Genomic DNA, 27,317 nt, shown 5'->3' with positions numbered 1-27,317 from the left:
TAGCCAGGCTGACAGAGAGTCACAGCTCTATTGAGCCAAGTATTCCCATAGCTCTCAGTAGTTACGATTTCATGAGCTTCTTTAATGATAAAATTCTAGCTATTAGAGACAAAATTCACCAAGACCTGCCCTCAACTGGCACCGACTTATCTCTTAACTCAGGAACCTTAGAAACAGCTGTAGAACCAGATACATGTTTAGACTGTTTTGCTTCCCTCAATCTTTACCAACTAACTTGAATAATTTCTTCATCTAAACCATCAACCTGCCTCTTAGACCCCATCCCGACTAGGCTGCTTAAAGATGTTTTACCCTTAGTCAGCACCTCTATACTAGATATGATCAATCTATCTCTATCAACAGGCTATGTACCACAGTACTTTAAAGTAGCTGTAATTAAACCTCTTCTGAAAAAGCCCAAACTTGATCCGGATGTTTTAGCCAACTATAGACCTATATCTAACCTTCCATTTCTCTCTAAGGTTCTGGAGAAAGCAGTTGCTAAACAGCTGTGTGACTTTCTACAGCGCAATAGTTTATTTGAGGATTTTCAGTCAGGATTTAGAGCTCAGAGACAGCACTGGTGAAAATTACTAACGACCTCCTTATTGCATCAGACAAAGGACTTGTCTCTGTACTGGTTTTATTAGATCTTAGTGCTGCATTTGATACCATTGACCATCAGATCCTATTGCAGAGACTGGAACATTTCATTGGCATTAAAGGAACCACTGTAAGCTGGTTTAAGTCCTATTTATCAGATCGATTTCAGTTTGTACATGTTAATGATGAGTCCTCCATGCATGCCAAAGTTAGTCATGGAGTTCCTCAAGGATCTGTCCTCGGACCAATCCTCTTCACTTTATATATGCTTCCTTTAGGCAATATTATCAGGAAACATTCCATAAGCTTTCATTGTTATGCAGATGATACTCAGTTATATCTATCGATCAAGCCAGATGAAACCCATCAGTTAGCTAAACTTCAAATGTGCCTTCAGGATGTTAAAACCTGGACGACCTGTAATTTTCTCATGTTAAACTCAGATAAAACTGAAGTTATTGTTCTGGGGCCTAAGCACCTCCGAAACGCATTATCTAAAGATATATGTTATATATATATATATGTTTCCCTGGATGGCATCGCCCTGGCCTCCAGCACCACTGTGAGGAATCTTGGAGTTATCTTTGATCAGGACATGTCGTTTAAGTCTCACATTAAGCAAATTTCAAGGACCGCCTTTTTTCACCTACGTAATATTGCGAAAATCAGGAACATCCTGTCTAAAAATGATGCAGAAAAACTAGTCCATGCATTTGTTACTTCTAGGCTGGATTACTGCAATTCCTTATTATCAGGCTGCTCAAAAAAGTCCATTAAGACTCTTCAGCTGATCCAGAATGCTGCAGCACGTGTTCTGACAGGAACCAGGAAAAGAGATCACATTTCTCCTGTTTTAGCTTCTCTGCATTGGCTTCCAGTAAAATCCAGAATAGAATTTAAAATCCTTCTTCTTACCTCCAAAGCTCTTAATGGTCAGGCACCATCTTATCTTAAAGAGCTCATAATACCTTACTACCCCACCAGAGCACTGCGCTCCCAGAATGCAGGGTTACTTGTGGTTCCTAGAGTCTCCAAAAGTAGACTAGGAGCCAGAGCGTTCAGCTATCAAGCTCCTCTCCTGTGGAACCAGGTTCCAGTTTGGGTTCAGGAGGCAGACACCATCTCCACATTTAAGAGTAGGCTTAAGACTTTCCTCTTTGATAAAGCTTATAGTTAGGGCTGGCTCAGGTGAGTCCTGAACCATCCCTTAGTTATGCTGCTATGGGCCTAGACTGCCGGGGGATTTCCCATGATGCACTGAGCTCCTCTCTCCTCTACTTTCTCTCCCTCTGTATGCAACCTCATCCCATTATTGCATGTTACTAACACAACTTCTCCCCTTTCTGGTAGTCTTGTGCTTTCTCGTCTCTCTCCTCTCTCCTATCACTTCCTGCAGGTTTTCTGGCTCTGGAGCTGTGGAGTCTGGATCTGTGGTTGCGGGTCACCTGCTGCCCCCGTGTTCCTGCTCGACACCCTCTGCTGCAACGACTATTGTTGCTAGTCTTATTGTTATTATTGTTATTATAATCATTAACATTACGATTGTTACCATTAACACTATTATAAATATCTGTACCATTTTTCATTTAGTCTATAGCAACATCACCTTCACTGTCTGTACCTCTGTGTGTATATTGTGTAGGCTCTCTCTCTCTCTCTCTCTCTCTCTCTCTCTCTCCCCAACCGGTCGAGGCAGATGGCCGCCCACCCTGAGCCATGGTTCTGCTCGAGGTTTCTGCCTCTTAAAAGGAAGTTTTTCCTTGCCTCTGTCGCCTAGTGCTTGCTCTTGGTGGAAACTGTTGGGCTTCTGTAAATATGTTGTTGTGATTTGGCGCTATATAAATTGAATTGAATTGTACTTGAAGTCACTGATCAGGATATAAAAAATCTGATGAAAGAGGTATTTAAACAGTTTACTGCATACATTTTTCCAAGTCAGGCATATAAAGTTATCAGAAAATGTTTGTCTCTTCTGCAAATATCAAGGTTGTGTGTCTTTCAGGTGGAAAATGCAGAAGGTGGAGAAAGGCTGAGACTTATCAGATACGATTGTGGCATGTGGCTACACTGGGCCAATAAATGTTGACCAAAAAAAGGCCATTATAGAGTAAGTTAAGGTAGTATTGAAATATTTGTCACAAAATGCTATGCTGCTGTGTTAACAATTTCACTCTGAATCAATACAGTATTATTTTCTTACTGTTTATTAGTGCCATCGCTTTGCATGCACTGGTGAGGCTGATCCTTATCTTGAACCAGCTGCGTGAGGGATTGAGGCTCTACGGAGTTCGGCAGACACTAAGGTAGCATTTTAAGGGCCTTGTTACCTGACCCTTTTTGTGCTTTGTTTCTATTTTCTACTGTGTACAAAGTTGTTCTACTGTTAAAAAGAATAAATCTAAAGATTTAACTGTGGTTGAAGTATATTTTATTTACATCACTTTCTGATCACCAAAACAAACATTAAACACCTGACAAAGCTTGAAGCACATATTCACGACATAGGAGGTAAAGGTCTCTAGTGTCAGTGTCTCCATTTTCTTCAATCAGCACCTGAAGCTCTAGTAGCTGCTGTTCATTCAATGAACACTCAAATTCAGGGACTGTTATCACACCATCCACGTCTTCTCCATAGTCAGCTGCAACATCCCAGTCGATGTCCGGCTCTTCAATATCCTGAAAGTCGAACAAGACAGAAAAATGCTGCTATCATTAGTCATCCCATGTTTACAGCATCTAATGTAATATGTTCATCCCAATTGTTTGGCTTTTCAACATTAGCTGAAGATATAAACATTTAGGGTTTGTATAACTATGCAACAAATTGATTTGATCAGGTGCGTAAATATTCTCTTTGGTGTTAAACAGTACAAGTGTACCTAATGAAGAGGTTACTCAGTGCATATGAACTGTATTACCAACAGTTGCATCAATTGTGATTGTTTCACCAGTTGAAGATGCGTGTTACACTGCTTAGAGCCTGGTGGGGCATTTCAAAGTTACATTAACAGCTCATATTGGATATAACATTTACTGTAGCAACTTAGAGTTGTTTTAAAAGAAAAAAAACAAAAAAACCCTGAAGATTCTCTGGCTGGTCAATTGGTCGAAGCGTCATTCCTGAGTGCCAAATCTGCTCAGGAGTTTTATTCCCTTCTGTTCTCAGTGGGTGGTTGTTCCAACCTTCCACAAAAGCCTCCAGGTCTGCCTTCAGTTTAGGAAGGAATGTCAGGTGGACTGTCAAAAGATCTTCTATAAAAGGGTAGGAGAATGTTACTTTTCACAGGTGAGCTCTGAAAACGCAACATTAAGCATTGAATAGACTTTTGTAAATACATCTCATTGATTTGTTTTTTTCCAGTATTTAACCATTTCTACTTATTTACAATAACGGCCTGGCAGGGGATAAAGACCTCCTGTATGGAATGGGTACTAGGATTAAATAAAAACAATCTACAGAAAGTAGACGATAGATGGCACAATATGATGAGACAAACTCATACCTCTGGAGGACACATCAAGAAGGTGAGCCATCTCTAGGCTGTGGAGTTCGTTGTAATATTTTGATATCACACATGTTCTGACATCCCGCCACAAACGTTCAACCTACGGATTTAGAAATTATTATTTTAACCATCAAGGACTTGATAACATGAGAAAATGTTAGTATGTTATGATTTTACACACAATAGACCTCTTTATTAGCTTGGTAAAAGCATCCAAAATACAAAAAGAAAAACCTTTGATTATGGACGCTTTTTCCTGACATGAAGCTTCCTCGATCAGTTCCACGGACAGTGAACATATATCGGGCTATTTCAACATTCTCCACTCCGTGATCACCTCTCACCCTGAAGTGCACACACAGATGACCAGTGTGTCAGTGATTCACAATACACGGAACTAAAGTGCTACATTATGTCAAAGTGTGTCTGTGTTTATATATCTATACATATGTCACGATAAACGTGTTCAGCATATATTCGCTGACCACTAGAGATCAGTACAAGCAGGTAATATAATGGAGGGGTAAGGCTATGACAGGGAGAGCCGAAGGAAGTAGAGTGTTGTGAGGAAACATTTAAAATTATAATCCCTGAGAACCCTGAGTTTACAGTAAATTATTTCTTAAAATATTACATCCATCATGTTTGTGTCTGTACCTTGAAGCCTGTAAAAAATTTACCTTGAGGGTATTCCATGCCTCTCAGTTGCTTTTTTGAAGGCAGTGAATGTGGTTGATGCACGATTGTTTGTTGCAGCATTCAAGCACACCACCTATGTTATGAGACATTTTCATAAATGTACATTTACTATTTGTCAATATCTTACATGTGCAATTGGATTACACTCTGGTCCCTTCATGCCTCAGGGAATCTGATATTTTAACACACCTTAATGACCCTTACTACCATGTGGAACGCTGTATAATAACTTTTTCTCCCACATCACCAGGGTAGTATTTCAGCTATCTGAATGCAACATGTAATTATTTGGTGTATATCATAATAAATTTGCTTACACAGAAGGTCCCAGTGCAATGAAATCTTACCTTCCTGGAGTAGCCGTCCACTGCACCAAAAAGTACAATGTTGTACCTGATGGGCACAAAATAAAGACCTACATTACCAGTTTCAACCTGGATTTTTATTGTAGAAATGTCATGGCAACATACTTATGCTTTGAGATCTATCAGTGTCTGCATCATTGTATTTAACAAAATAAATAATCAATAATCTGTACTGTACAGTACTGACCTGATCAGTTTGTGGTTAGTGTCGACATGCCACAGTGAAAGGGGCCCACTGACAGAGTAAGTTCTTCGCACAATGCAGTCCAGTCCAGTCAGTCTAGAAAGAATCCCAAGCGAGTCCACTCGATGCATTGATTAAGTAACTCTCCTCCACTGCACGTGGATTCCCATGGACTTTAAGGCTAAAGTCTCCGATAAATCCAATAGCCTGCTGTGGACATTTCATTTTTGATGCGTTGGACTGCATTATCAAGCTCCTGGTCAGTAGCATTGCTGTAGTTCTGTCTGGCAGAGATACCAAACTCCCTCATCCGTCTGTTGACTGTACTGGCTGAAACGCACAGTAACTTTGCGATGCAGTTGTTGTGAACTCAACCAGATGCACTTCAAAGAAGGTCAGATGGTGTCAAAAGAGGGAGGGAAGTTTCCCTCCCCGAGAGTTGACCTTTTTCACATGTAAAACCCAGAGACATCGCCTGGTGTTGGTAAGGACCGAAAGAGACTCAATCTGACAATGAATCGCTTAAGGATTGTGTATTCAAAGAGCCTTAGTGAACCTTTCTAGCCGTAAAGGTGTCACTAAAGACAGTCCACAGGACAGGAAAAGGGGCGATCTGACCCCTTCTCCCTCCAGCAGGTCACCTCCAGCCTCAACCTGACTCTTTTCTCTCCACAGAACGGCTGAGCCATAAACCACCATTTCATTCTCTGATAACCGGTGCGATAAGCCAGGAATGCAGAGAAGAAAGACCATAAAAACCCCTGTTACTCGAACCAAGCAAGGTTCACGTATAACTGTGTTTATTCTGTTTAAATAATAACCTTGCTAAGTGAGTGTTAGCCTCTGAGTTTAGTAAGTAATAACCCTGTTGTTATCCTTTAGTGATGTTTGAAGACTAGCAGACCCATAAGAAAGTAATCTTGAACTAGTTTTCTAACCTCTTCCTGTGTTGTCTTAAGTCATTCCTGTTACTCCCTAGTAATCACTGTCTATTCAATGCTAACTAATGCTTTAGTTAAATGTTTCATATACAATTTCTTACTAAATTATCCATGGAAACGCTCGTAGGCATCACCAGCCTCTCAGTTAAAGTGGAATGTCTACTCTTTTCTTGTGTGACCCGAGCGCCACCAAGGGGACAAGAAAGGTATAACATGCAAGTGTTTAAAACTCGGCTTACCCTGACAGAATTGTTAAGTAGGCCTAACTATCACCATGTAATTGCATAAACGAAATTTTACTGTCATGCTTACATCTAAATTGTCTCATGAGTTAAAACCAGTAACCAGCAAGTATACTGAGGACATGTAATCAAGCTTTGTTACGTTTTATATAACCATTATAACCTTTTTCCATAGTGTTTAGCCTTGTTTTAACTGTCTTTATCCGAATGTTTAGAACTAAGTATTTTTCCAAATGTCGATATTGTGGAGAGAGAGATCAAAGAGAAATACACGCAACGTATATTTCTTTATCCCAAAAAGTTAACACCTTAGCGACGTTTGGGAGACCATCCCCAAAATTGACGTCACTACCTAGCGGGATCAATAAAAAGGCCCTGCTGTCTTTTGTTCCAGTTTCTTCCTCTTCAAAGAAAACTTTTTAACTTTCTTGAAACTAAACGTATCCGTTCTCTTAACTTCCTTTACTTTTGAAATTCCGATTTTCGTTTCGTACTTAAATCTCCTTCAGACGAGCTGAGAAAGCTACGACCCTGAATCCCCAAATTTCTTAGCGGGAGATTTGATTTTTTTTATTCTGTTTGGAGCTGCCTGTTTTAACCTCAGCAACATTAAATAGCCTATATTCCCGAGGCCTCGCGAGCCTACGGTGAATGTGTGAGTTTATTTGATTTTGTTGTTGCAACCTCATCCGACCATTGTGAGCAACTTTGGACCAGAAACTCAGAAGCCTTCATTTATGGCCTTGAATAAATGAAACCCCGGCTCTGACGACAGAACCCTGAGTGGGCCCTATAGCGACACCAAACGAACTGAGATCAGAGCAAAAGCCTTGGCTGACAGCCCGTTGCTACAAGCGCTTCCCACAAGAGGACTCCGGACCCAATCCACCGGTTTCAACCCAACTCGAAAACGCCACTGGGGTCGGGCCAGAACCGACTTCCCGAGCCAACCGGCAGTCGAGCCTCGCCACGGGACCTGCGGCAACGGTAGGGCAAAACAAACAACACTCTGTGACTCGTTGGTGTTCTATGGGCTCCATCCACAGTTAATAACCCTTAGATTAGACAAATTAAATCTGCAACCCAATTTCGGTCATTCGTTCCCTCATACTCGTAGAATTCTCTCCCTCTACAATAAACTGAAATTCAATCGAACCTTACATAGGCTACCCTGTTTTAGTACCTCCTTGTTGTCATATTAACTGTTATCCCTGTAACATCACCACATTTACCCACAATTGTACCCTCTTTTGTTAGTTAATAAATTCACCTTGAGCACAGCGATGTATGTGTGTGTGTTATTCAGAATCTAGAGTCCCTATACATAGAACTTACGCTCAGATCTGAGACTGACCGATTGACCTTACGATTTCAGAATAACAACTAATGAATTAACCGAACTTCGTATAATTCTCAGGCTATACTCAAGGACCTAAAGCCTTGGGCGGACAAGCAAATCTTTAGGTGGTGCTCCTAATTTCGAGGTATAAATTAATATTCCCGGAAATATTAATTTTCATAACTGTATTAAAATTTTACGTAGCCGAGGTCTGCTACACAGTCCACAGACAGATTTATCTCCAAAAGCTCAACAAGTCTCTCCTTCTCTAGATTGTACCTTGGACGCCCCTTCTCTCCAGCTACATTTTCAACAGTAGTGCTGGTAACTTCAGCATTTTCAATGTGGTCCATGACCAGCTGGAGGAACTCTCTTAAGGTCTGTACAATATCTGGGGGGACATTTACATGCCTTGACAGTGGTTCCCAGAGGTACAGCTCTCGCCGACATGCAAACTGTAAGAAGTCCAAGTCAAGAGGCGTTCTTGAAAGCACTGACTCTAATTTAATGATCAGCCTGGAAGTAATCTCACGTCTGACTATGTCCTGTTATAGTATAAAACAACATGAAATTAACACTTCTTAATATATTGCATGCAGCACTGACTAAAATGCTAGTTTGCTGAGAGACAGCTAATGTTAACCCCTGCTGAGTTTGCTAGCTCACAGCCTAAAACTTGCTAGTTAAGGTTGATTAGCCTATGTCAGCTACTTACATGTTCCAAACAAATTTCAGATTAAACTGCTACATTGTTAGACCACACAGCCCCCATCATATATCAATATCACTTACGCCTACATCTTCAGGTGTCGCCGCCATTCCGTCCGCTGTGCAGTGTTAACTGAACGACTGAACTCCGTGCTTCCTGTAATGGGAGCTGTCAATCAAGGTATAAGGATGTCCCTGTGGTTGTGATCATGATGAAAGTGACCAATCATAAGAGGGTCAGTGCCCTCCTTGGTTCCCGCCCCCAAATTGTCAAAAGTCATGTAGACTCGAGCGAGCAGAAATCAGCTGAGCAAGCAAAACAGCGCTCCGCGAGCAGAAGTCTGCTGCGCGCGAGGAGGTTCCACTGTACAAGCAGAGTTAACCTATGAGAGTATGCCAGGCGCTTGCTCGCAGCTACCTGTACAACTCTCGGTTGTTGAATTTGTGCGCGAGTAATTTTATCATGCCACCTGAAGGTTAATTTTTGCGCATGTGAAATAACATAATGTGCGAGTTTCGTGAGCATGTCTTACACGCTCATAACATTTGACAAAAAAATAACGCCATAGTTTCCCTTGATGGCATCGCCCTGGCCTCCAGCACCACTGTGAGGAATCTTGGAGTTATCTTTGATCAGGACATGTCGTTTAAGTCTCACATTAAGCAAATTTCAAGGACCGCCTTTTTTTTACCTACGTAATATTGCGAAAATCAGGAACATCCTGTCTAAAAATGATGCAGAAAAACTAGTCCATCCATTTGTTACTTCTAGGCTGGATTACCGCAATTCCTTATTATTCCTGATCCAGAATGCTGCACCATGTCTTCTGACAGGAACCAGGAAAAGAGATCACATTTCTCCTGTCTTAGCTTCCCTGCATTGGCTTCCTGTAAAATCCAGAATAGAATTTAAAATACTTTTTCCCACCTACAAAGCTCTTAATGGTCAGGCACCATCTTATCTTAAAGAGCTCATAGTACCTTACTACCCCACCAGAGCACTGCACTCCCAGAATGCAGGGTTACTTGTGGTTCCTAGAGTCTCCAAAAGTATAATGGGAGCCAGAGCGTTCAGCTATCAAGCTCCTCCCCTGTGGAACCAGGTTCCAGTTTGGGTTCAGGAGGCAGACACCATCTCCACATTTAAGACTAGGCTTAAGACTTTCCTCTTTGATAAAGCTTATAGTTAGGGCTGGCTCAGGTGAGTCCTGAACCATCCCTTAGTTATGCTGCTATAGGCCTAGACTGTTGGGGAATTTCCCATGATGCACTGAGCACCTCTGTCCTCTACTTTCTCTCCCTCTGTATGCAACCTCATCCCATTAATGCATGTTACTAACTCGACTTCTCCCCTTTCCTGTAGTCTTGTGCTTTCTCGTCCCTCTCCTCTCTCCTCCTATCACTTCCTGCAGGTGTTTCTGGCTCTGGAGCTGTGGAGTCTGGACCTGTGGTTGCGAGTCACCTGCTGCCCCCGTGTTCCTGCTCGACACCCTCTGGTAAATTATTGTTACTAGTCCTGTTGTTATTATTGTTATTATAATCATTAACATTACGATTATTATCATTAACACTACTGTATATCTGTACCATTTTTCATTTAGTCTATAGCAACATCACCTTTACTGTCTGTACCTCTGTGTGTATATTGTGTAGGTTGCCTCCCTCCCCTCTCTCTCCTTCCATCCCTCTCTCTCTCTCTCTCTCCTTCACCCCCAACCGGTCGAGGCAGATGGCCGCCCACCCTGAGCCATGGTTCTGCTTGAGGTTTCTGCCTCTTTAAAAGGAAGTTTTTCCTTGCCTCTGTCGCCTAGTTCTTGGTCTTGGTGGGAATTGTTGGGCCTCTGTAAATAACATCACAGAGTATGGTCTAGACCTGCTCTTTTATGAAAAGCGCTGTGAGATAACTGTTGTGATTTGGCGCTATATAAATAAAACTGAATTGAAAATTTTATTCTTGTGTACTTGGGTTTGGAACCGCTTCTGGGACCCTGGTCCGGTTAGGTCATAGTCTGATAGGTGGGCAGGGACTGTTCCCTGTCTTCTGGGTCACTCGACCACCTCATCTGACTCAGGGTGTTGCATTTCTCACAGTAATGGGCTTATCCGGCTCGAAGGACCAATGAAAAATAGCAAATGTGTTGCGTGGTGGATAATTCAAATCGCCGTGGAGAGTCGGGTCACGACTCTGGGTTTGCCTTTACAGAGAGCGGCTCCAATAACCAGGGCTTGTTGCAATGAATGTTTCCTTTATTTTCTCCTTAAGGTGCATACAGTATAATCTACTGGCAATGATGAGATTTGTGGTTTCTGAAACCATAAACAGAATACAATAATAATATGTAGTAAATAAAGGTATACAGAAAGTACTTACAATACTAAACAATATACCTTTTCTATGTTATCTGTAACATCCTTAGCATTTCCTTTGAAGTATATTCTGGCTACACAGAAATGGTTTTATGGATGCACAAATCCCTCCTGAACTAAAACTAACACTGAACTGTGGTGCTAAGTTTCTCCGTGAGCTTGCTTTTCTCCGTGCTTCTGACAATGCTCCGTGCTGCAGACAAACTGGCCTCTTACTCGTCGTGTTGCCGGGCAGAATAGAGCGTGTGAGCCCCCTACTGGCCAGTGATTGGCTACTCATTCCCTACAGCCTTCCAGCAACATCCTTTTTAAAAGGGGTGCCTGTGTTATGAACCTATGAACCCTATGAATGAAGAGAGAGAGGGAGAGAGAGAGAGAGAGAGAGAGAGGGATGGAAGGAGAGAGACGCAGCCAGAGGTGCAGACAGTAAAGGTGATGTTGCTATAGACTAAATGAAAAATGGTACAGATATACACTCACCTAAAGGATTATTAGGAACACTAAACACATACTAATACTGTGTTTGACCCCCTTTCGCCTTCAGAACTGCCTTAATTCTACGTGGCATTGATTCAACAAGGTGCTGAAAGCATTCTTTAGAAATGTTGGCCCATATTGATAGGATAGCATCTTGCAGTTGATGGAGATTTGTGGGATGCACATCCAGGGCACGAAGCTCCCGTTCCACCACATCCCAAAGATGCTCTATTGGGTTGAGATCTGGTGACTGTGGGGGCCATTTTAGTACAGTGAACTCATTTTCATGTTCAAGAAACCAATTTGAAATGATTCGAGCTTTGTGACATGGTGCATTATCCTGCTGGAAGTAGCCATCAGAGGATGGGTACATGGTGGCCATAAAGGGATGGACATGGTCAGAAACAATGCTCAGGTAGGCCGTGGCATTTAAACGATGCCCAATTGGCACTAAGGGGCCTAAAGTGTGCCAAGAAAACATCCCCCACACCATTACACCACCACCACCAGCCTGCACAGTGGTAACAAGGCATGATGGATCCATGTTCTCATTCTGTTTACGTCAAATTCTGACTCTGCCATCTGAATGTCTCAACAGAAATCGAGACTCATCAGACCAGGCAACATTTTTCCAGTCTTCAACTGTCCAATTTTGGTGAGCTCTTGCAAATTGTAGCCTCTTTTTCCTATTTGTAGTGGAGATGAGTGGTACCCGGTGGGGTCTTCTGCTGTTGTAGCCCATCTGCCTCAAGGTTGTGCGTGTTGTGGCTTCACAAATGCTTTGCTGCATACCTCGGTTGTAACGAGTGGTTATTTCAGTCAAAGTTGCTCTTCTATCAGCTTGAATCAGTCGGCCCATTCTCCTCTGACCTCTAGCATCAACAAGGCATTTTCGCCCACAGGACTGCCGCATACTGGATGTTTTTCCCTTTTCACACCATTCTTTGTAAACCCTAGAAATGGTTGTGCATGAAAATCCCAGTAACTGAGCAGATTGTGAAATACTCAGACCGGCCCGTCTGGCACCAACAACCATGCCACACTCAAAATTGCTTAAATCACCTTTCTTTCCCATTCTGGCATTCAGTTTGGAGTTCAGGAGATTGTCTTGACCAGGACCACCCCCCTAAATGCATTGAAGCAACTGCCATGTGATTGGTTGATTAGATAATTGCATAAATGAGAAATTGAACAGTTGTTCCTAATAATCCTTTAGGTGAGTGTATACAGTAATGTTTATGATAATAATCGTAATGTTAATGATTATAATAACAATAGGACTAGTAATAATTGTAGCGGATGGTGTCGAGCAGGACCACGGGGGCAGCAGGTGACTCGCAACCACAGATCCAGAGTCCACAGCTCCAGAGCCAGAAACACCTGCAGGAAGTGATAGGAGGAGAGAGGAGAAGGACGAGAAAGCACAAGACTACCGGAAAGGGGAGAAGTTGTGTTAGTAACATGCAATAATGGGATGAGGTTGCATACAGAGGGAGAGAAAGTAGAGGAGAGAGGAGCTCAGTGCATCATGGGAAGTCCCCCGGCAGTCTAGGCCTATAGCAGCATAACTAAGGGATGGTTCAGGACTCACCTGAGCCAGCCCTAACTATAAGCTTTATCAAAGAGGAAAGTCTTAAGCCTAGTCTTAAATGTGGAGATGGTGTCTGCCTCCTGAACCCAAACTGGAACCTGGTTCCACAGGAGAGGAGCTTGATAGCTGAATGCTCTGGCTCCCATTATACTTTTGGAGATTCTAGGAACCACAAGTAACCCTGCATTCTGGGAGCGCAGTGCTCTGGTAGTATAGTAAGGTACTATGAGCTCTTTAAGATAAGATGGTGCCTGACCATTAAGAGCTTTGTAGGTAAGAAGAAGGATTTTAAATTCTATTCTGGATTTTACTGGAAGCCAATGCAGAGAAGCTAAAACAGGAGAAATGTGATCTCTTTTCCTGGTTCCTGTCAGAACACGTGCTGCAGCATTCTGGATCAGCTGAAGAGTCTTAATGGACTTTTTTGAGCAGCCTAATAATAAGGAATTGCAGTAATCCTAGAAGTAACAAATGCATGGACTAGTTTTTCTGCATCATTTTTAGACAGGATGTTCCTGATTTTCGCAATATTACGTAGGTGAAAAAAGGCGGTCCTTGAAATTTGCTTAATGTGAGACTTAAACGACATGTCCTGATCAAAGATAACTCCAAGATTCCTCACAGTGGTGCTGGAGGCCAAGGCGATGCCATCCAGGGAAACTATATCTTTAGATAATGCGTCACGGAGGTGCTTAGGCCTCAGAGCAATAACTTCAGTTTTATCTGAGTTTAACATGAGAAAATTACAGGTCATCCAGGTTTTAACATCCTGAAGGCACATTTGAAGTTTAGCTAACTGATGAGTTTCATCTGGCTTGATCGATAGATATAACTGAGTATCATCTGCATAACAATGAAAGCTTATGGAATGTTTCCTGATAATATTGCCTAAAGGAAGCATATATAAAGTGAAGAGGATTGGTCCAAGGACAGATCCTTGAGGAACTCCATGAGTAACTTTGGCGTGCATGGAGGACTCATCGTTAACATGTACAAACTGAAATCGATCTGATAAATAGGACTTAAACCAGCTTAGAGCGGTTCCTTTAATGCCAATGAAATATTCCAGTCTCTGCAATAGGATCTGATGGTCAATGGTATCAAATGCAGTACTAAGATCTAATAAAACCAGTACAGAGACAAGTCCTTTGTCTGATGCAATAAGGAGGTCATTAGTAATTTTCACCAGTGCTGTCTCTGTGCTATGATGAACTCTAAATCCTGACTGAAAATCCTCAAATAAACTATTGCTCTGTAGAAAGTCACACAGCTTTAGCAACTGCTTTCTCCAGAACCTTAGAGAGAAATGGAAGGTTAGATATAGGTCTATAGTTTGATAAAACATCCGGATCAAGTTTGGGCTTTTTCAGAAGAGGTTTAATTACAGCTACTTTAAAGTACTGTGGTACATAGCCTGTTGATAAAGATAGATTGATCATATCTAGTATAGAGGTGCTGACTAAGGGTAGAACATCTTTAAGCAGCCTAGTCGGGATGGGGTCTAAGAGGCAGGTTGATGGTTTAGATGAAGAAATTATTGAAGTTAGTTGGTAAAGATTGAGGGAAGCAAAACAATCTAAACATGTATCTGGTTCTACAGCTGTTTCTAAGGTTCCTGAGTTAAGAGATAAGTCGGTGCCAATTGAGGGCAGGTCTTGGTGAATTTTGTCTCTAATAGCTAGAATTTTATCATTAAAGAAGCTCATGAAATCGTAACTACTGAGAGCTATGGGAATACTTGGCTCAATAGAGCTGTGACTCTCTGTCAGCCTGGCTACAGTGCTGAAAAGAAACCTGGGGTTGTTCCTATTTTCCTCTATTAATGACGAGTAGTACGCTGCTCTAGCATTACGGAGGGCCTTCCTATAAGTTTTAAGACTATCTTGCCAAATTAAACGAGAATTTTCCACTTTGGTGGAACGCCAATTCCTCTCAAGTTTCCGTGATATTTGCTTTAATTTGCGAGTTTCAGTATTATACCATGGAGCTAACCGTCTTTGTTTTAGTATTTTCTTTTTTAGAGGGGCTACAGAGTCGAGTGTCATTCGCAGCGAGCCTGCAGCACTATCAACAAGATGATCGATTTGGGAGGGACTGAAATTAGCATAGGAGTCCTCCGTTACTATGTGACTAGATAATGGATTTAGAGCTGATGGAATCGCATCCTTAAATTTAGCTATGGCACTATCAGACAGACATCTTGTATAGAAATTTTTGCCCAATGGCGAGTAGTTCAGCAATACAAACTCAAAAGTTATCAAACAGTGGTCGGATAAAGAGGGATTCTGTGGGAACACCACTAAATGTTCAATTTCAATACCATACACCAAAACAAGGTCGAGGGTGTGGTTAAAACAGTGAGTCGGTTCATGAACACTCTGAGAGAAGCCGATGGAATCTAACAAAGAGATAAACGCAGTACTGAAGCTGTCATTCTCAACATCCACATGAATATTAAAATCTCCTACAATAATAACTTTGTCCGTTTTAAAGACTAAAGTTGACAAAAACTCTGCAAATTCAGATAAGAATTCAGAGTACGGGCCAGGTGCTCGGTACACTATAACAAAAAGAATTGGTTGCAGTGATTTCCAACTTGGGTGCGAAAGACTAAGAACAACACTTTCAAATGAGTTATAGTTTAGTTTAGGTTTAGAGCTGATTAGTAGCTGCAACTCCACCTCCTCGGCCTGTGCCTCGAGGAATGTGAGTATTAATATGACTGGGAGGGGTGGATTCATTTAGGCTAACATATTCTCCATCACCCAGCCATGTTTCAGTAAGACTAAATAAATCAATATCATAATCTGATATTAGTTCATTTACTAGTACACCTTTAGAAGAGAGAGATCTGATGTTTAAGAGTCCACATTTAACTCTCCTATTCGTTTGCACTATTGCTCTTGTGGTTTTAATTTTTTATGAGGTTTTTATGCACAGCTCCTCTTCTGTTTACCTTTTTAAATAATTTCGATGGTCGGGGGACAGACACCGTCACTATAGGATTTTCACTAAGTAACTCCTGAAATGGAGGAGCAGAGAAGTGTGTTAGACTGCGACTCTGTGTAGGGTTTTGGGTGGGTAACTGCTGAAAAAGAATGGCAGAGAAGTGTGTTAAACTGCGACTCTGCCTCCTGGTCTCAACTCTGGGTTGTCATGGATTTGGTCCACTAATAAACTTGGCCAGATTTCTAGAAATGAGAGCTGCTCCTTCCCAAGTGGGATGGATGCCGTCTCTCCGGATCAGACCAGGTCTTCCCCAGAAAGTCTGCCAATGATCAACAAAGCCCACATCGTTTGCTGGACACCACCTCGACAACCAGCGGCGGAATGACGACATGCGGCTATACATGTCATCACTGGTCAGATTTGGCAGGGGTCCAGAGAAAACTACGGTGTCCGACATTGAAGCATATGCTGTTCTAGATGCTCTTGATTGGCTCTGATTGCATATATCTCATAACACCCATAGAGCCTGTATGACTGGGCCCTCCTGGTGGGCAGCAGCAGTGAGGACACACCTAGGATGGACTCTACAAGGCCCAGCTCAAGACGTAATGCACATCATCAATGCACCACAGTGTACCACACTGTAAAGCCTGTAAAACATGACTGTACATGCAGCTGTAATAAACAGGAGCTACAATACTAATGTGTATAATGTAGGAGTTGTGCCAAATGTTTTCCTTTATTAGTATACTGTTGAGAAGCCTCAACATGGCAGTGCATTTCTGTAACTTGAGTCTTAACGTGAGTCTGAACTGACCGTGCATCGTGTTTCAATCTGTTTATGTATGTTGCAGATTTTAGTAAAGATATCAAAGCCACACTGAGTTTTTATTCAGATGTGCAACAATTACTTCTCTCCTAAGTTAGGGCATAAACTCAATACTAGAGGCTTAGTGACTGCTAGTTAGATTTTAACAAAAACAGTAACCAAAATTGGATGCACCATGATTAAGGTTGGGGAAGGACTAAATGGAGTTCCAAAGTCTTTGAACATCTGCACATAGTCTTCAAAATGCATGTAAAATAGTCAGTTTGAACCTAGACTAACTTTTAACTGCAAATCACAATCTTTAATTCTTTAATAATAATTAATCTTTAATGGGTTGGACTGTGACTTTACATTCACAGGTCCTTGAGTACATCCTACGAGTCTTATCTGTTTGATTCATAATTTCATCTTCCGTTATTGCCACCTGCATTTTGTCACCATCAGCTAAATAAATCCAATGCAACATACAGAAGGATATCAGCACTTTATTAAACAATGAATGTCCTTCACTGAATCAAATGTAATAGTGTTGAATCATTAATCCTTCCTCTAGTTAGATAAATGAAATGGTCCGTGTTAGCATGAATTCATATTTCTAGCGCCACTGGATTAAAATGGAGACTTCGCTCTTTATTTACTCATTGCCATGGTGAATTGTAGTTTTCTTTTCATTCCCCACTAACTCAGTGAACACACTCAGGGTTGATTGAACTAGTTTTGATCAGCTGTTTAAGAACTGAAAACTCAGTTTCACATCTCAGGCTCAATCAACTCAGAGCTCCTGCCTCATCATCTCTCCTTTGCTTCCTAGTGTTTTCTTTGTGACTAACCTTTTGGTTCTTGTACCCAGGATCACCACCTGCTCCTCTGCCTCACGTTTGCCTTCTACTGGACAGCCAGCCATGTGTCCCCATTCACTACTGCCCACGTCATCTCGTCTGATATTATTCACAAACTTCCTTCAAATGCCTTCAGATCTCCAACCCTACTCATCTCTCATTCATCTAATGCCCCTAAATCATCACAACACTGTGGGCACAATGCATAATTTTTCACCTACTACCTCTATGATCCAAAAGAAGTGATAAAGCAGCTAAACTCCTCCACGTGCTTCCTTGACCCACAATTTTTTTTCAAAGTACCCCTTAGATCCATCTGTGATAAGCAACTACAGACCAATCTCCAATATCCAATATATGTTATTCTTGTATACATTTTTTAAGAAATACAATTGTGTGTCAAATTATGCATGTATAACTTTTAAAAAAAATTGGTGAGACTGAAGTTGAAATATAATGGTGAACTTGTCATCCAGTAATGTAAAAATATAGAAAATCAACAATACAGTAATGAATGACAGCTGGAGAACAGTGTTAATTGGTAAAACAACAGATGTAAGCAGCATGACAGCAGAGGATGAGAAGTTCACCATAAGGAGAGGAGGGGGCACACCAGCCCAGAGGGGGATATATAAGGCTGTCTGCAGACCACAGGATTGACTCCATCCTCCACCCTGCTGGGATGTTGTACGGGTTTATCTGTCCTGTATTGGAATAAACTCTTTTGCACCGACTCTTGACCGTCTCCAGAGAAGTTTTTGACTACAAACTTATTGACTATAGTAGAAAGTTAATGGAGTAGTTTTTGACAAAGTTTAAAAAGCTGGTGAATGTGGGGACCAGACTGGTCGTACATCTGACCCAACAGATCCAGAGGTTACTGAATCAACTGTAGTTGTAATTTCCAACTTGTGGTGTGACCCAGTGGACTGGGACTCTGTTGCAGATGGCTGATCAAAAGCTGTGACATCAAGTGGTCCTTCATGTCCAGGTGAAACATCTTTGTCTGCAGGGGGAGGACAAGTCAGTGGGGAAAAACAGTGGAACTTGTGTTAACCTCAAACACCTCTAGTGTAGATTTTAGGCCCTAATTTAGGACAGAAGAAATACAGAGCTGGTGCATGTAGCTGAGCGGGAGCCAGGAGACTGAGCATGGGGCAATAACAAACACAGGGACAGACGGGAACACTCGAAACACAGTGAAGTGAAAGACCAAAAGGAGACACTATAGGAAAACACTGATGACAATCGCATTAATCACCATTCACTCCCTGGTCAAATGACATCGGCAGTGATGTAGGTAGTGTCCTCTGTTTCTGATTAGCAGATGTCTATCAGGCCTCAACGTTACCTCCATATGTGTACGTAGTAATAATACCATACTAGGTCTGCCGGCTGAGACTTTATAGCTGCGCTGTTATGTTTTTCAGAGCACACAAACACTGTAAACATACACTTGTCACCTGAAACACAGCTTCTACACCTTATTTTTACGGATTATACACACAGCCCACAGCAAGGTTAATAGCCGCATTTAGAACCTGCATGTACCGACAGTTTAATGTAACTCATGCATGTCAGCAACAGTTAGCCTAATATAGCTAACTTGCTAATGTTATCATATCTTACCTGCTGTATTGTCCGCTGCTTTCTTGTCAGATGGATAGCATTCCTTTCACTGTTGACTTTGCGTGTGAGGCCACATGGACAGAAATGCTGTACACTTTTAGCTATGGTATTATAAAGTGTCCTTCCTCCAGCCCTGCTCACTCACTCTGCTTGCTTTCATGGCAGTGTGCTGGAAGTCAGAGCTCCCCCTGCAGTCCATAAAGTGCCTCTGCGCCTCAGCCGTTCCAAACCCTCCCTGCAGCCTTTGGGTCACGCCTCCTCATTTGCATACATGACTCAATCCTCAAATCCCCAAATCCCCAATCCTAAATCCCCAATTCTAAATGGCTGAATGACAAAATGCCCAATCCTAAATATAAAATGCCCTATCCTAAATACAGAATGTCCAATCCTAAATACCAAATTCATTTTCGACTTCGACTTTTAGTTTTTGACTTTTAGTTTTAGATCTGACCCAATAATCCCTCCATAGTTTCGTCTTGGAACTCTGCCATGCAGGCCATTTTGTCCAGTCTCTGTCTTATGGTGGAGTCATGAACACTGACCTTAACAGAGGCAAGTGAAGCCTACAGTTCTTTGGATGTTGTTGTGGGGGTTTTTGTGACCTCTTGGATGAGTCGTTGCTGCGCTCTTGGGGTAATTTTGGCCGGCCGGCCAGTCCTGGGAAGGCTCACCACTGTTTTTGGATAATGGCACTCACTGTGGTTCACTGGAGTCCCAAAGCTTTAGAAATGGCTTTAAAATATTTCCCAGACTGATAAATCTCAATTACTCTGTTTCTCATTTGTTCCTGAATTTCTTTACATCGCAGCATGATGTCTCGCTTTTGAGGATCTTTTGGTCAACTTCACTTTGTCAGGCAGGTCCTACTTATTATTATTTTTTTTAACCTGTCCTGCCCAGCAGCCTCGTATAGAGTATGATGAGCTGGATACCATATTGTGCCATACAGATTTTACTTTAACAAGAGAGTATTAATATACTCCTTTGTCTGTTTTATTATTTATTTAATTGTGTATTGATTTGTCACCGGGCCGGACAGGGGGGCAGACATGGGGGCAGACATGGGGATGGGGGAGCACAAACATTGCACAAACAGACAGCACAGAGAAAGGACAACACGTACAAGAGAAGGGGGATGGAAGGCGGGGACAACAGGGAATAGCAGAGGGAAACACCAATTGCAGAAAGCAACAAAACCTCAGCCACAGGCAGGCAAGAACCCCAGTAGCCAATAGGGGTGGGAGAAAAAATAAATAAATAAAAATAAAAATATGACTCCCAGATGCACCGCGATGCAAACGTGGAAGACCAACCAACAGACGCCCAAAAAATACATAAATAAATAATAAATAGTTTGTTCTCGTGTTTTCGTATTTCTGTGACCCACAGGATTCCTGTGGGATTCCAGCAGGATGGGAGTCAATTCCACGTAACTGGATAAATGTCAAGGACGGGAAGATCAGTTTCTGTATATAAATATGCATTTCTAATATGAATAAACTTTTCATTTTCAGATTTTTTTTTAATCAGAAACAGGATGTCATTGTGGGATTGGGAGTGGACAGGATTTTGTTTTTTCCCTGTCATGGGATTGGGATGGGACAGAAGAGGTTTTGTGTGAGTGGAATGTTACAGGATTGAAAATCCACTCGTGTCACTGTCCATGTGGAAATATGGAAATTCCATATTTTTTTGTTTTATACTAAAAATTAAGAAACAAAGAAAAACATGATAATGATGATAACTGACATGATAACCTAATTCAATCAATATACCTCGATCAGTAGCCTAGTTGATTGCATGTGGTTTAATATTATGTATTTATCCATGTACACAGCAAGTTTTTGATTAATGTCTGCATGTGCTATTCATAGTTTCAGTCACATGACATGCGCAGTGACCTGGATGGCAAAACAGTAGTTACGTATTGTAACTCAGATTCTATCAGTTTAGGCGCAGCCCTCTAAGGCCATTGCTATTGGGTTTACCCCTACGTGCGCGCATGGGAAGGCGCACTGATAAATTTTGTCTACATGTGTGGGCCTCTCCTACGTCCGCACCTTGTATATAAACAACAGTGAGACCCAGCCTTCGGCTCCCATTGTGCCTTTTCGTCAGCACTGACATCCAAGGCTCAGTGAGGCCCACTGCTTAGAGGGCTGCGCCTATAGTCTGGAGTTACAATATGTAACTATCGTTCTATTTCGAACAGGCTTCGCCCTCTAAGGCCATCGCTATTGGGTTTCGAGGCGAAGCAGGATGAGTCAACGCCTCACTGGCCCATACGGTACCACCAGGTACAGAATAAGCCACCCGATTCCCCGCAGCCTGTGGCATTGGTGTAGCCATGCGTGCAATCACCAATGGCGCAACATGGGAAGGCAGAGAACCGACACATTCGTAAAAGGCCGGGGACCAGATGGGGAACAGCTGTGCAGGTGCAGATGAGGTCACGACAGCAACCGCATCAGCTGCACACAGAGCAGGGCCAGCGTGATCAGCCACCGCTCCCCACTGTACGGATGGGAGAAAAGCACCGCACACTCACAGAGGACAATCACTCAGAACACTCATTACTGAGTTAATCAAGGAGAAGTGGGAGACATCCGGCAGGTAGAAACGGACGAAAGAGCACAGGGAAGACCAGTAGGCCGCTGTGCAGATGTCGTCCACCGACATTCCACTGTGCAACGCCACAGAGGAGGAGACGCCTCTTGTGGAGTGCGCCCTGATGCTATCCAGGGGAGATACACTGGCTGACACATAGGCCTATGAGATAGCCTCACACAGCCAGTGAGACAGGCACTGCACCGAAAAGGGGAAGCCCCTTGGACTGTTCCCTGAAGTGTACAAACAGGCGCTGTGAAGGGCTACTTGCTATGTAGCAGGACAGTGCGTGCACTGGGCAGAGGAGGTGAGATGTAGCTTCATCCTCAGACCCATGGGGTGGAGGAAAGAAACCTGAGATGGTAATCACCCGCGATGGGAAGGATCCGGTGATGCCCTTAGCCATGAAAGCAAGATTAGGGCGCAGGACAAGTTTCCTGGCGTGCTGACTACCTTGTAAATGATACCTCTGGCTCAGACCAGCTATCGTTAAGTATGCTGAAAAGTTTGTAGCTTTCTTTTACAGTGACAGCCGCTGGTTAACGTGAATGGGGCGCTTCACAGTGTGCGACCCAATAGTCTCCCAGTCGTTTTGTTATACGACTGATAGGCTAAAACTGAATTGCCCTACGGGGATAAATAAAGTTGTTTGAATTGGACAGCAGAACTGCCGTCACCCCGTATCCGGAGACACGAGCAGAAAGGCCAAAAGGCATGCCCTTCAGGGAACGCTTCACCAGCAGGTGAGCAAACACAAAAGCCTTTGTGGCAGGATGAAATGGCGGCCGCATAGGTTTTAACCATACTGAACGACAGACCTCTCTCCGTGAGCAGCTGGAGGAACGAAAGCACCCCGGCATTGGACAAGCTACAGCGTCCAACTCCTGGTCCAAACACCGGCGTTGGAACGCCAACCATTTGAAGGAGAAAGAGGACTGAGTAGAAGCGATCCCTGGATGGTGCACACCACCACCGGGGAGAGACCTAAAGCCTCTAGGCGCCGCCGCTCAGCGAGAAGCAGGTAACTTCTGACCGCGCCACTCATCTGGACGAGGGCCCCCCCTCGACATGATGTCAGCCCCTCTGTTCAACACACCAGGGATGTACTCCGCTCTGATGGAGAGCAGGTGAGTGTGCACCCAAAACAGCATCTGTCTGGCCAGGCTCAGCAGCTGTGCCGGGAACATCCCATGTAACCTGCTGCAGCCCTGTTGTCGGTGCGGACCATCGCATACTGGTTCCGCAGCAGAGGGGTGAAGTGTCAGCCACTTTCCACACCACTTGAGAAGCTCCAACACGTTTATGTGGAGAGGCATGTGGGCCTGCCGCAGACCACCCACCACCTGAGAGAGGCAGGTCCTGCCCCAGCCCATCATGGAGACGTCTGTGAAGACCGAGATATGGGGCATGACCCTGCTCAGGGGGACCCCGACTGACAGAGAAAGGGGGTCCCACCAGTATGCAAGAACCAAATCTAGGCCACAGCAGTCTAGGCCTATAGCAGCATAACTAAGAGATGGTTCAGGACTCACCTGAGCCAGCCCTAACTAAGCTTTATCAAAGAGGAAAGTCTTAAGCCTAGTCTTAAATGTGGAGATGGTGTCTGGCTCCTGAAGCCAAACTGGAACCTGGTTCCACAGGAGAGGAGCTTGATAGCTGAACGCTCTGGCTCCTAGTCTACTTTTGGGGACTCTAGGATCCACAAGTAACCCTGCATTCTGGGAGCGCAGTGCTCTGGTGGGGTAGTAAGGTACTATGAGCTCTTTAAGATAAGATGGTGCCTGACCATTAAGAGCTTTGTAGGTAAGAAGAATGATTTTAAATTCTATTCTGGATTTTACTGGAAGCCAATGCAGAGAAGCTGAGACAGGAGAAATATGATCTCTTTTCCTGGTTCCTGTCAGAACACGTTCTGCAGCATTCTGGATCAGCTGAAGAGTCTTAATGGACTTTTTCGAGCAGCCTGATAATAAGGAATTGCAGTAATCCAGCCTAGAAGTAACAAATGCATGGACTAGTTTTTCTGCATCATTTTTAGACAGGATGTTCCTGATTTTCGCAATATTACATAGGTGAAAAAAGGCGGTCCTTGAAATTTGCTTAATGTGAGACTTAAACGACATGTCCTGATCAAAGATAACTCCAAGATTCCTCCAAGTGCTGGAGGCCAGGGCGATGCCATCAAGGGAAACTATATCTTTAGATAATGTGTCACGGAGGTGCTTAGGCCCCAGAACAATAAATTCAGTATTATCATATTATTAGTTTAACATTAGAAAAATTACAGGTCATCCAGGTTTTAACATCCTGAAGGCACATTTGAAGTTTAGCTTACTGATGAGTTTCATCTGGTTTGATCGATAGATATAACTGAGTATCATCTGCATAACAATGAAAGCTTATGGAATATTTCCTGATAATATTGCCTAAAGGAAGCATATATAAAGTGAAGAGGATTGGTCCGCGGACAGATCCTTGAGGAACTCCATGACTGACTTTGGCATGCATGGAGGACTCATCGTTAACATGTACAAACTGAAATCGAGGACTTAAACCAGCTTAGAGCGGTTCCTTTAATGCCAATGAAATGTTCCAGTCTCTGCAATAGGATCTGATGGTCAATGGTATCAAATGCAGCACTAAGATCTAATAAAACCAGTACAGAGACAAGTCCTTTGTCTGATGCAATAAGGAGGTCGTTAGTAATTTTCACCAGTGCTGTCTCTGTGCTATGATGAGCTCTAAATCCTGACTGAAAATCCTCAAATAAACTATTGCTCTGTAGAACGTCACACAGCTGTTTAGCAACTGCTTTCTCCAGAACCTTAGAGAGAAATGGAAAGTTAGATATAGGTCTATAGTTGGCTAAAACATCTGGATCAAGTTTGGGCTTTTTCAGAAGAGGTTTAATTACAGCTACTTTAAAGTACTGTGGTACATAGCCTGTTGATAAAGATAGATTGATCATATCTAGTATAGAGGTGCTGACTAAGGGTAAAACATCTTTAAGCAGCCTAGTCGGGATGGGGTCTAAGAGGCAGGTTGATGGTTTAGATGAAGAAATTATTCAAGTTAGTTGGTAAAGACTGAGGGAAGCAGTCTAAACATACAGTATATCTGGTTCTACAGCTGTTTCTAAGGTTCCTGAGTTAAGAGATAAGTTGGTGCCAGCTAAGGGCAGGTCTTGGTGAATTTTGTCTCTAATAGCTAGAATTTTATCATTAAAGAAGCTCATGAAGTCGTAACTACTGAGAGCTATGGGAATACTTGGCTCAATAGAGCTGTGACTCTCTGTCAGCCTGGCTACAGTGCTGAAAAGAAACCTGGGGTTGTTCCTATTTTCCTCTATTAATGACGAGTAGTACGCTGCTCTGGCATTACGGAGGGCCTTCCTATAAGTTTTAAGACTATCTTGCCAAATTAAACGAGAATTTTCCACTTTGGTGGAACGCCAATTCCTCTCAAGTTTCCGCGATATTTGCTTTAATTTGCGAGTTTCAGTATTATACCATGGAGCTAACTGTCTTTGTTTTAGTATTTTCTTTTTTAGAGGGGCTACAGAGTCGAGTGTCATTCGCAGCGAGCCTGCAGCACTATCAACAAGATGATCGATTTGGGAGGGACTGAAATTAGCATAGCACTCCGTTACTTTGTGACTAGATAATGAATTTAGAGCTGATGGAATCGCATCCTTAAATTTAGCTACAGCACTATCAGACAGACATCTTGTATAGAAAATTTTGCCCAATGGCGTGTAGTTCAGCAATACAAACTCAAAAGTTATCAAACAGTGGTCGGACAAAGAGGGATTCTATGGGAACACCACTAAATGTTCAATTTCAATACCATACACCAAAACAAGGTCGAGGGTGTGGTTAAAACAGTGAGTCGGTTCATGAACACTCCAAGCCAATGGAATCTAACAGAGAGATAAACGCAATACTAAAGCTGTCATTCTCAACGTCCACATGAATATTAAAATCCCCTACAATAATAACTTTGTCCATTTTAAGGACTAAAGTTGACAAAAACTCTGCGAGTACGGGCCAGGTGCTCGGTACACTATAACGAAGAGAATTGGTTGCAGTGATTTCCAACTTGGGTGTGAAAGACCAAGAACAAGGCTTTCAAATGAGTTATAGTTTAGTTTAGGTTTAGAGCTGATTAGTAGGGTAGAGTCAAAGATAGCTGCAACTCCACCTCCTCGGTCTGTGCCTCGAGGAATGTGAGTATTAATATGACTGGGAGGGGTGGATTCATTTAGGCTAACATATTCTCCATCACCCAGCCAGGTTTCAGTAAGACAAAATAAATCAATATCATAATCTGATATTAGTTCATTTACTAGTACACCTTTAGAAGAGAGAGATCTGATATTTAAGAGTCCACATTTAACTCTCCTATTCATTTGCACTATTGCTCTTGTGGTTTTAATTTTTATGAGGTTTTTATGCACAGCTCCTCTTCTGTTTACCTTTTTAAATAGTTTCAATGGTCGGGGGGCAGACACCGTCACTATAGGATTTTCACTAAGTAACTCCTGAAATGGAGGAGCAGAGAAGTGTGTTAGACTGCGACTCTGCGTAGGGTTTTGGGTGGGTAACTGCTGAATTAGAAGGGCAGAGAAGTGTGTTAGACTGCGACTCTGCCTCCTGGTCTCAACTCTGGGTTGTCATGGATTTGGTCCACTAATAAACTTGGCCAGATTTCTAGAAATGAGAGCTGTTCCTTCCGAAGTGGGATGGATGCCGTCTCTCTGGATCAGACCAGGTCTTCCCCAGAAAGTCTGCTAATGATCTACAAAGCCCACATCGTTTGCTGGACACCACCTCAACAACCAGCGGCGGAATGACTACATGCGGCTATACATGTCATCACTGGTCAGATTTGGCAGGGGTCCAGAGAAAGCCCCCTTAGTTACTGTTGCTAAATCCGACAAAGTGTCGGACCTGTCAAACCTTTAGCATAGCGCTGCTACTGTCTATTACTGCATTCCCTGGAGAAATATTGTCTTAGAAATGTTTTCTTATTTTTTTGGAAAAGGCGATCTCTGAAAGAAGCAGGCATAAACGTTTGCGTTGTGCATTTGAAGTTTATATTCATCTAGATCAGTGGTTCTCAAACTTTTTCATGTCAAGGACCCCTAAACTGACACAAATTAGACCACGGACTCCCATTTGATAAGATTTTGTCCAAGGATTGCCCATCTGATAGGATTTTGGCTTTTAAATGTTTTATTCCAGAAAGTGTATGAAATCCATGACCAAAATAGTCATGTGTTCAGTCGCTATGTTACTTATGGGTGGAATTATAGTGAAAATAAATAATTCCCTTTTTTGCTGGAATCTGGAACCTCCTCAAGGACCCCTGGGGGTCCACTGACCCCACTTTGAGAACCACTGATCTAGATAGTCTAAGCTTTCATAATATCGAGGCTGC

General features: G+C 42.6%; 1 protein-coding gene and 1 long non-coding RNA gene across 2 annotated transcripts; both read left to right on the top strand.

The window, feature by feature from the left end:
- Positions 1 to 865: 865 nt before the first annotated feature.
- LOC119907367 lies at positions 866 to 1,780 on the top strand (the record flags this gene model as incomplete). Its single annotated transcript, XM_038725096.1, has 1 exon — positions 866 to 1,780. A coding segment is annotated over one exon (915 nt), but the record flags the coding sequence as incomplete, so codon positions are not given.
- A 14,626-nt stretch (positions 1,781 to 16,406) lies between these two features.
- On the top strand, positions 16,407 to 18,372 carry LOC119907587. Its single transcript, XR_005445120.1, has 2 exons — positions 16,407 to 16,576; positions 17,651 to 18,372. It is a non-coding gene; the product is annotated as an uncharacterized LOC119907587 (long non-coding RNA).
- Positions 18,373 to 27,317: the final 8,945 nt, after the last annotated feature.

Source organism: Micropterus salmoides, unplaced genomic scaffold, assembly GCF_014851395.1.
Source record: "Micropterus salmoides isolate LMB-PRFRI ecotype aquatic unplaced genomic scaffold, ASM1485139v1 Ms_hic_scaffold_17, whole genome shotgun sequence".
Classification (NCBI taxonomy): domain Eukaryota; kingdom Metazoa; phylum Chordata; class Actinopteri; order Centrarchiformes; family Centrarchidae; genus Micropterus; species Micropterus salmoides.
This window is presented reverse-complemented; position numbering and strand designations above follow the sequence as displayed.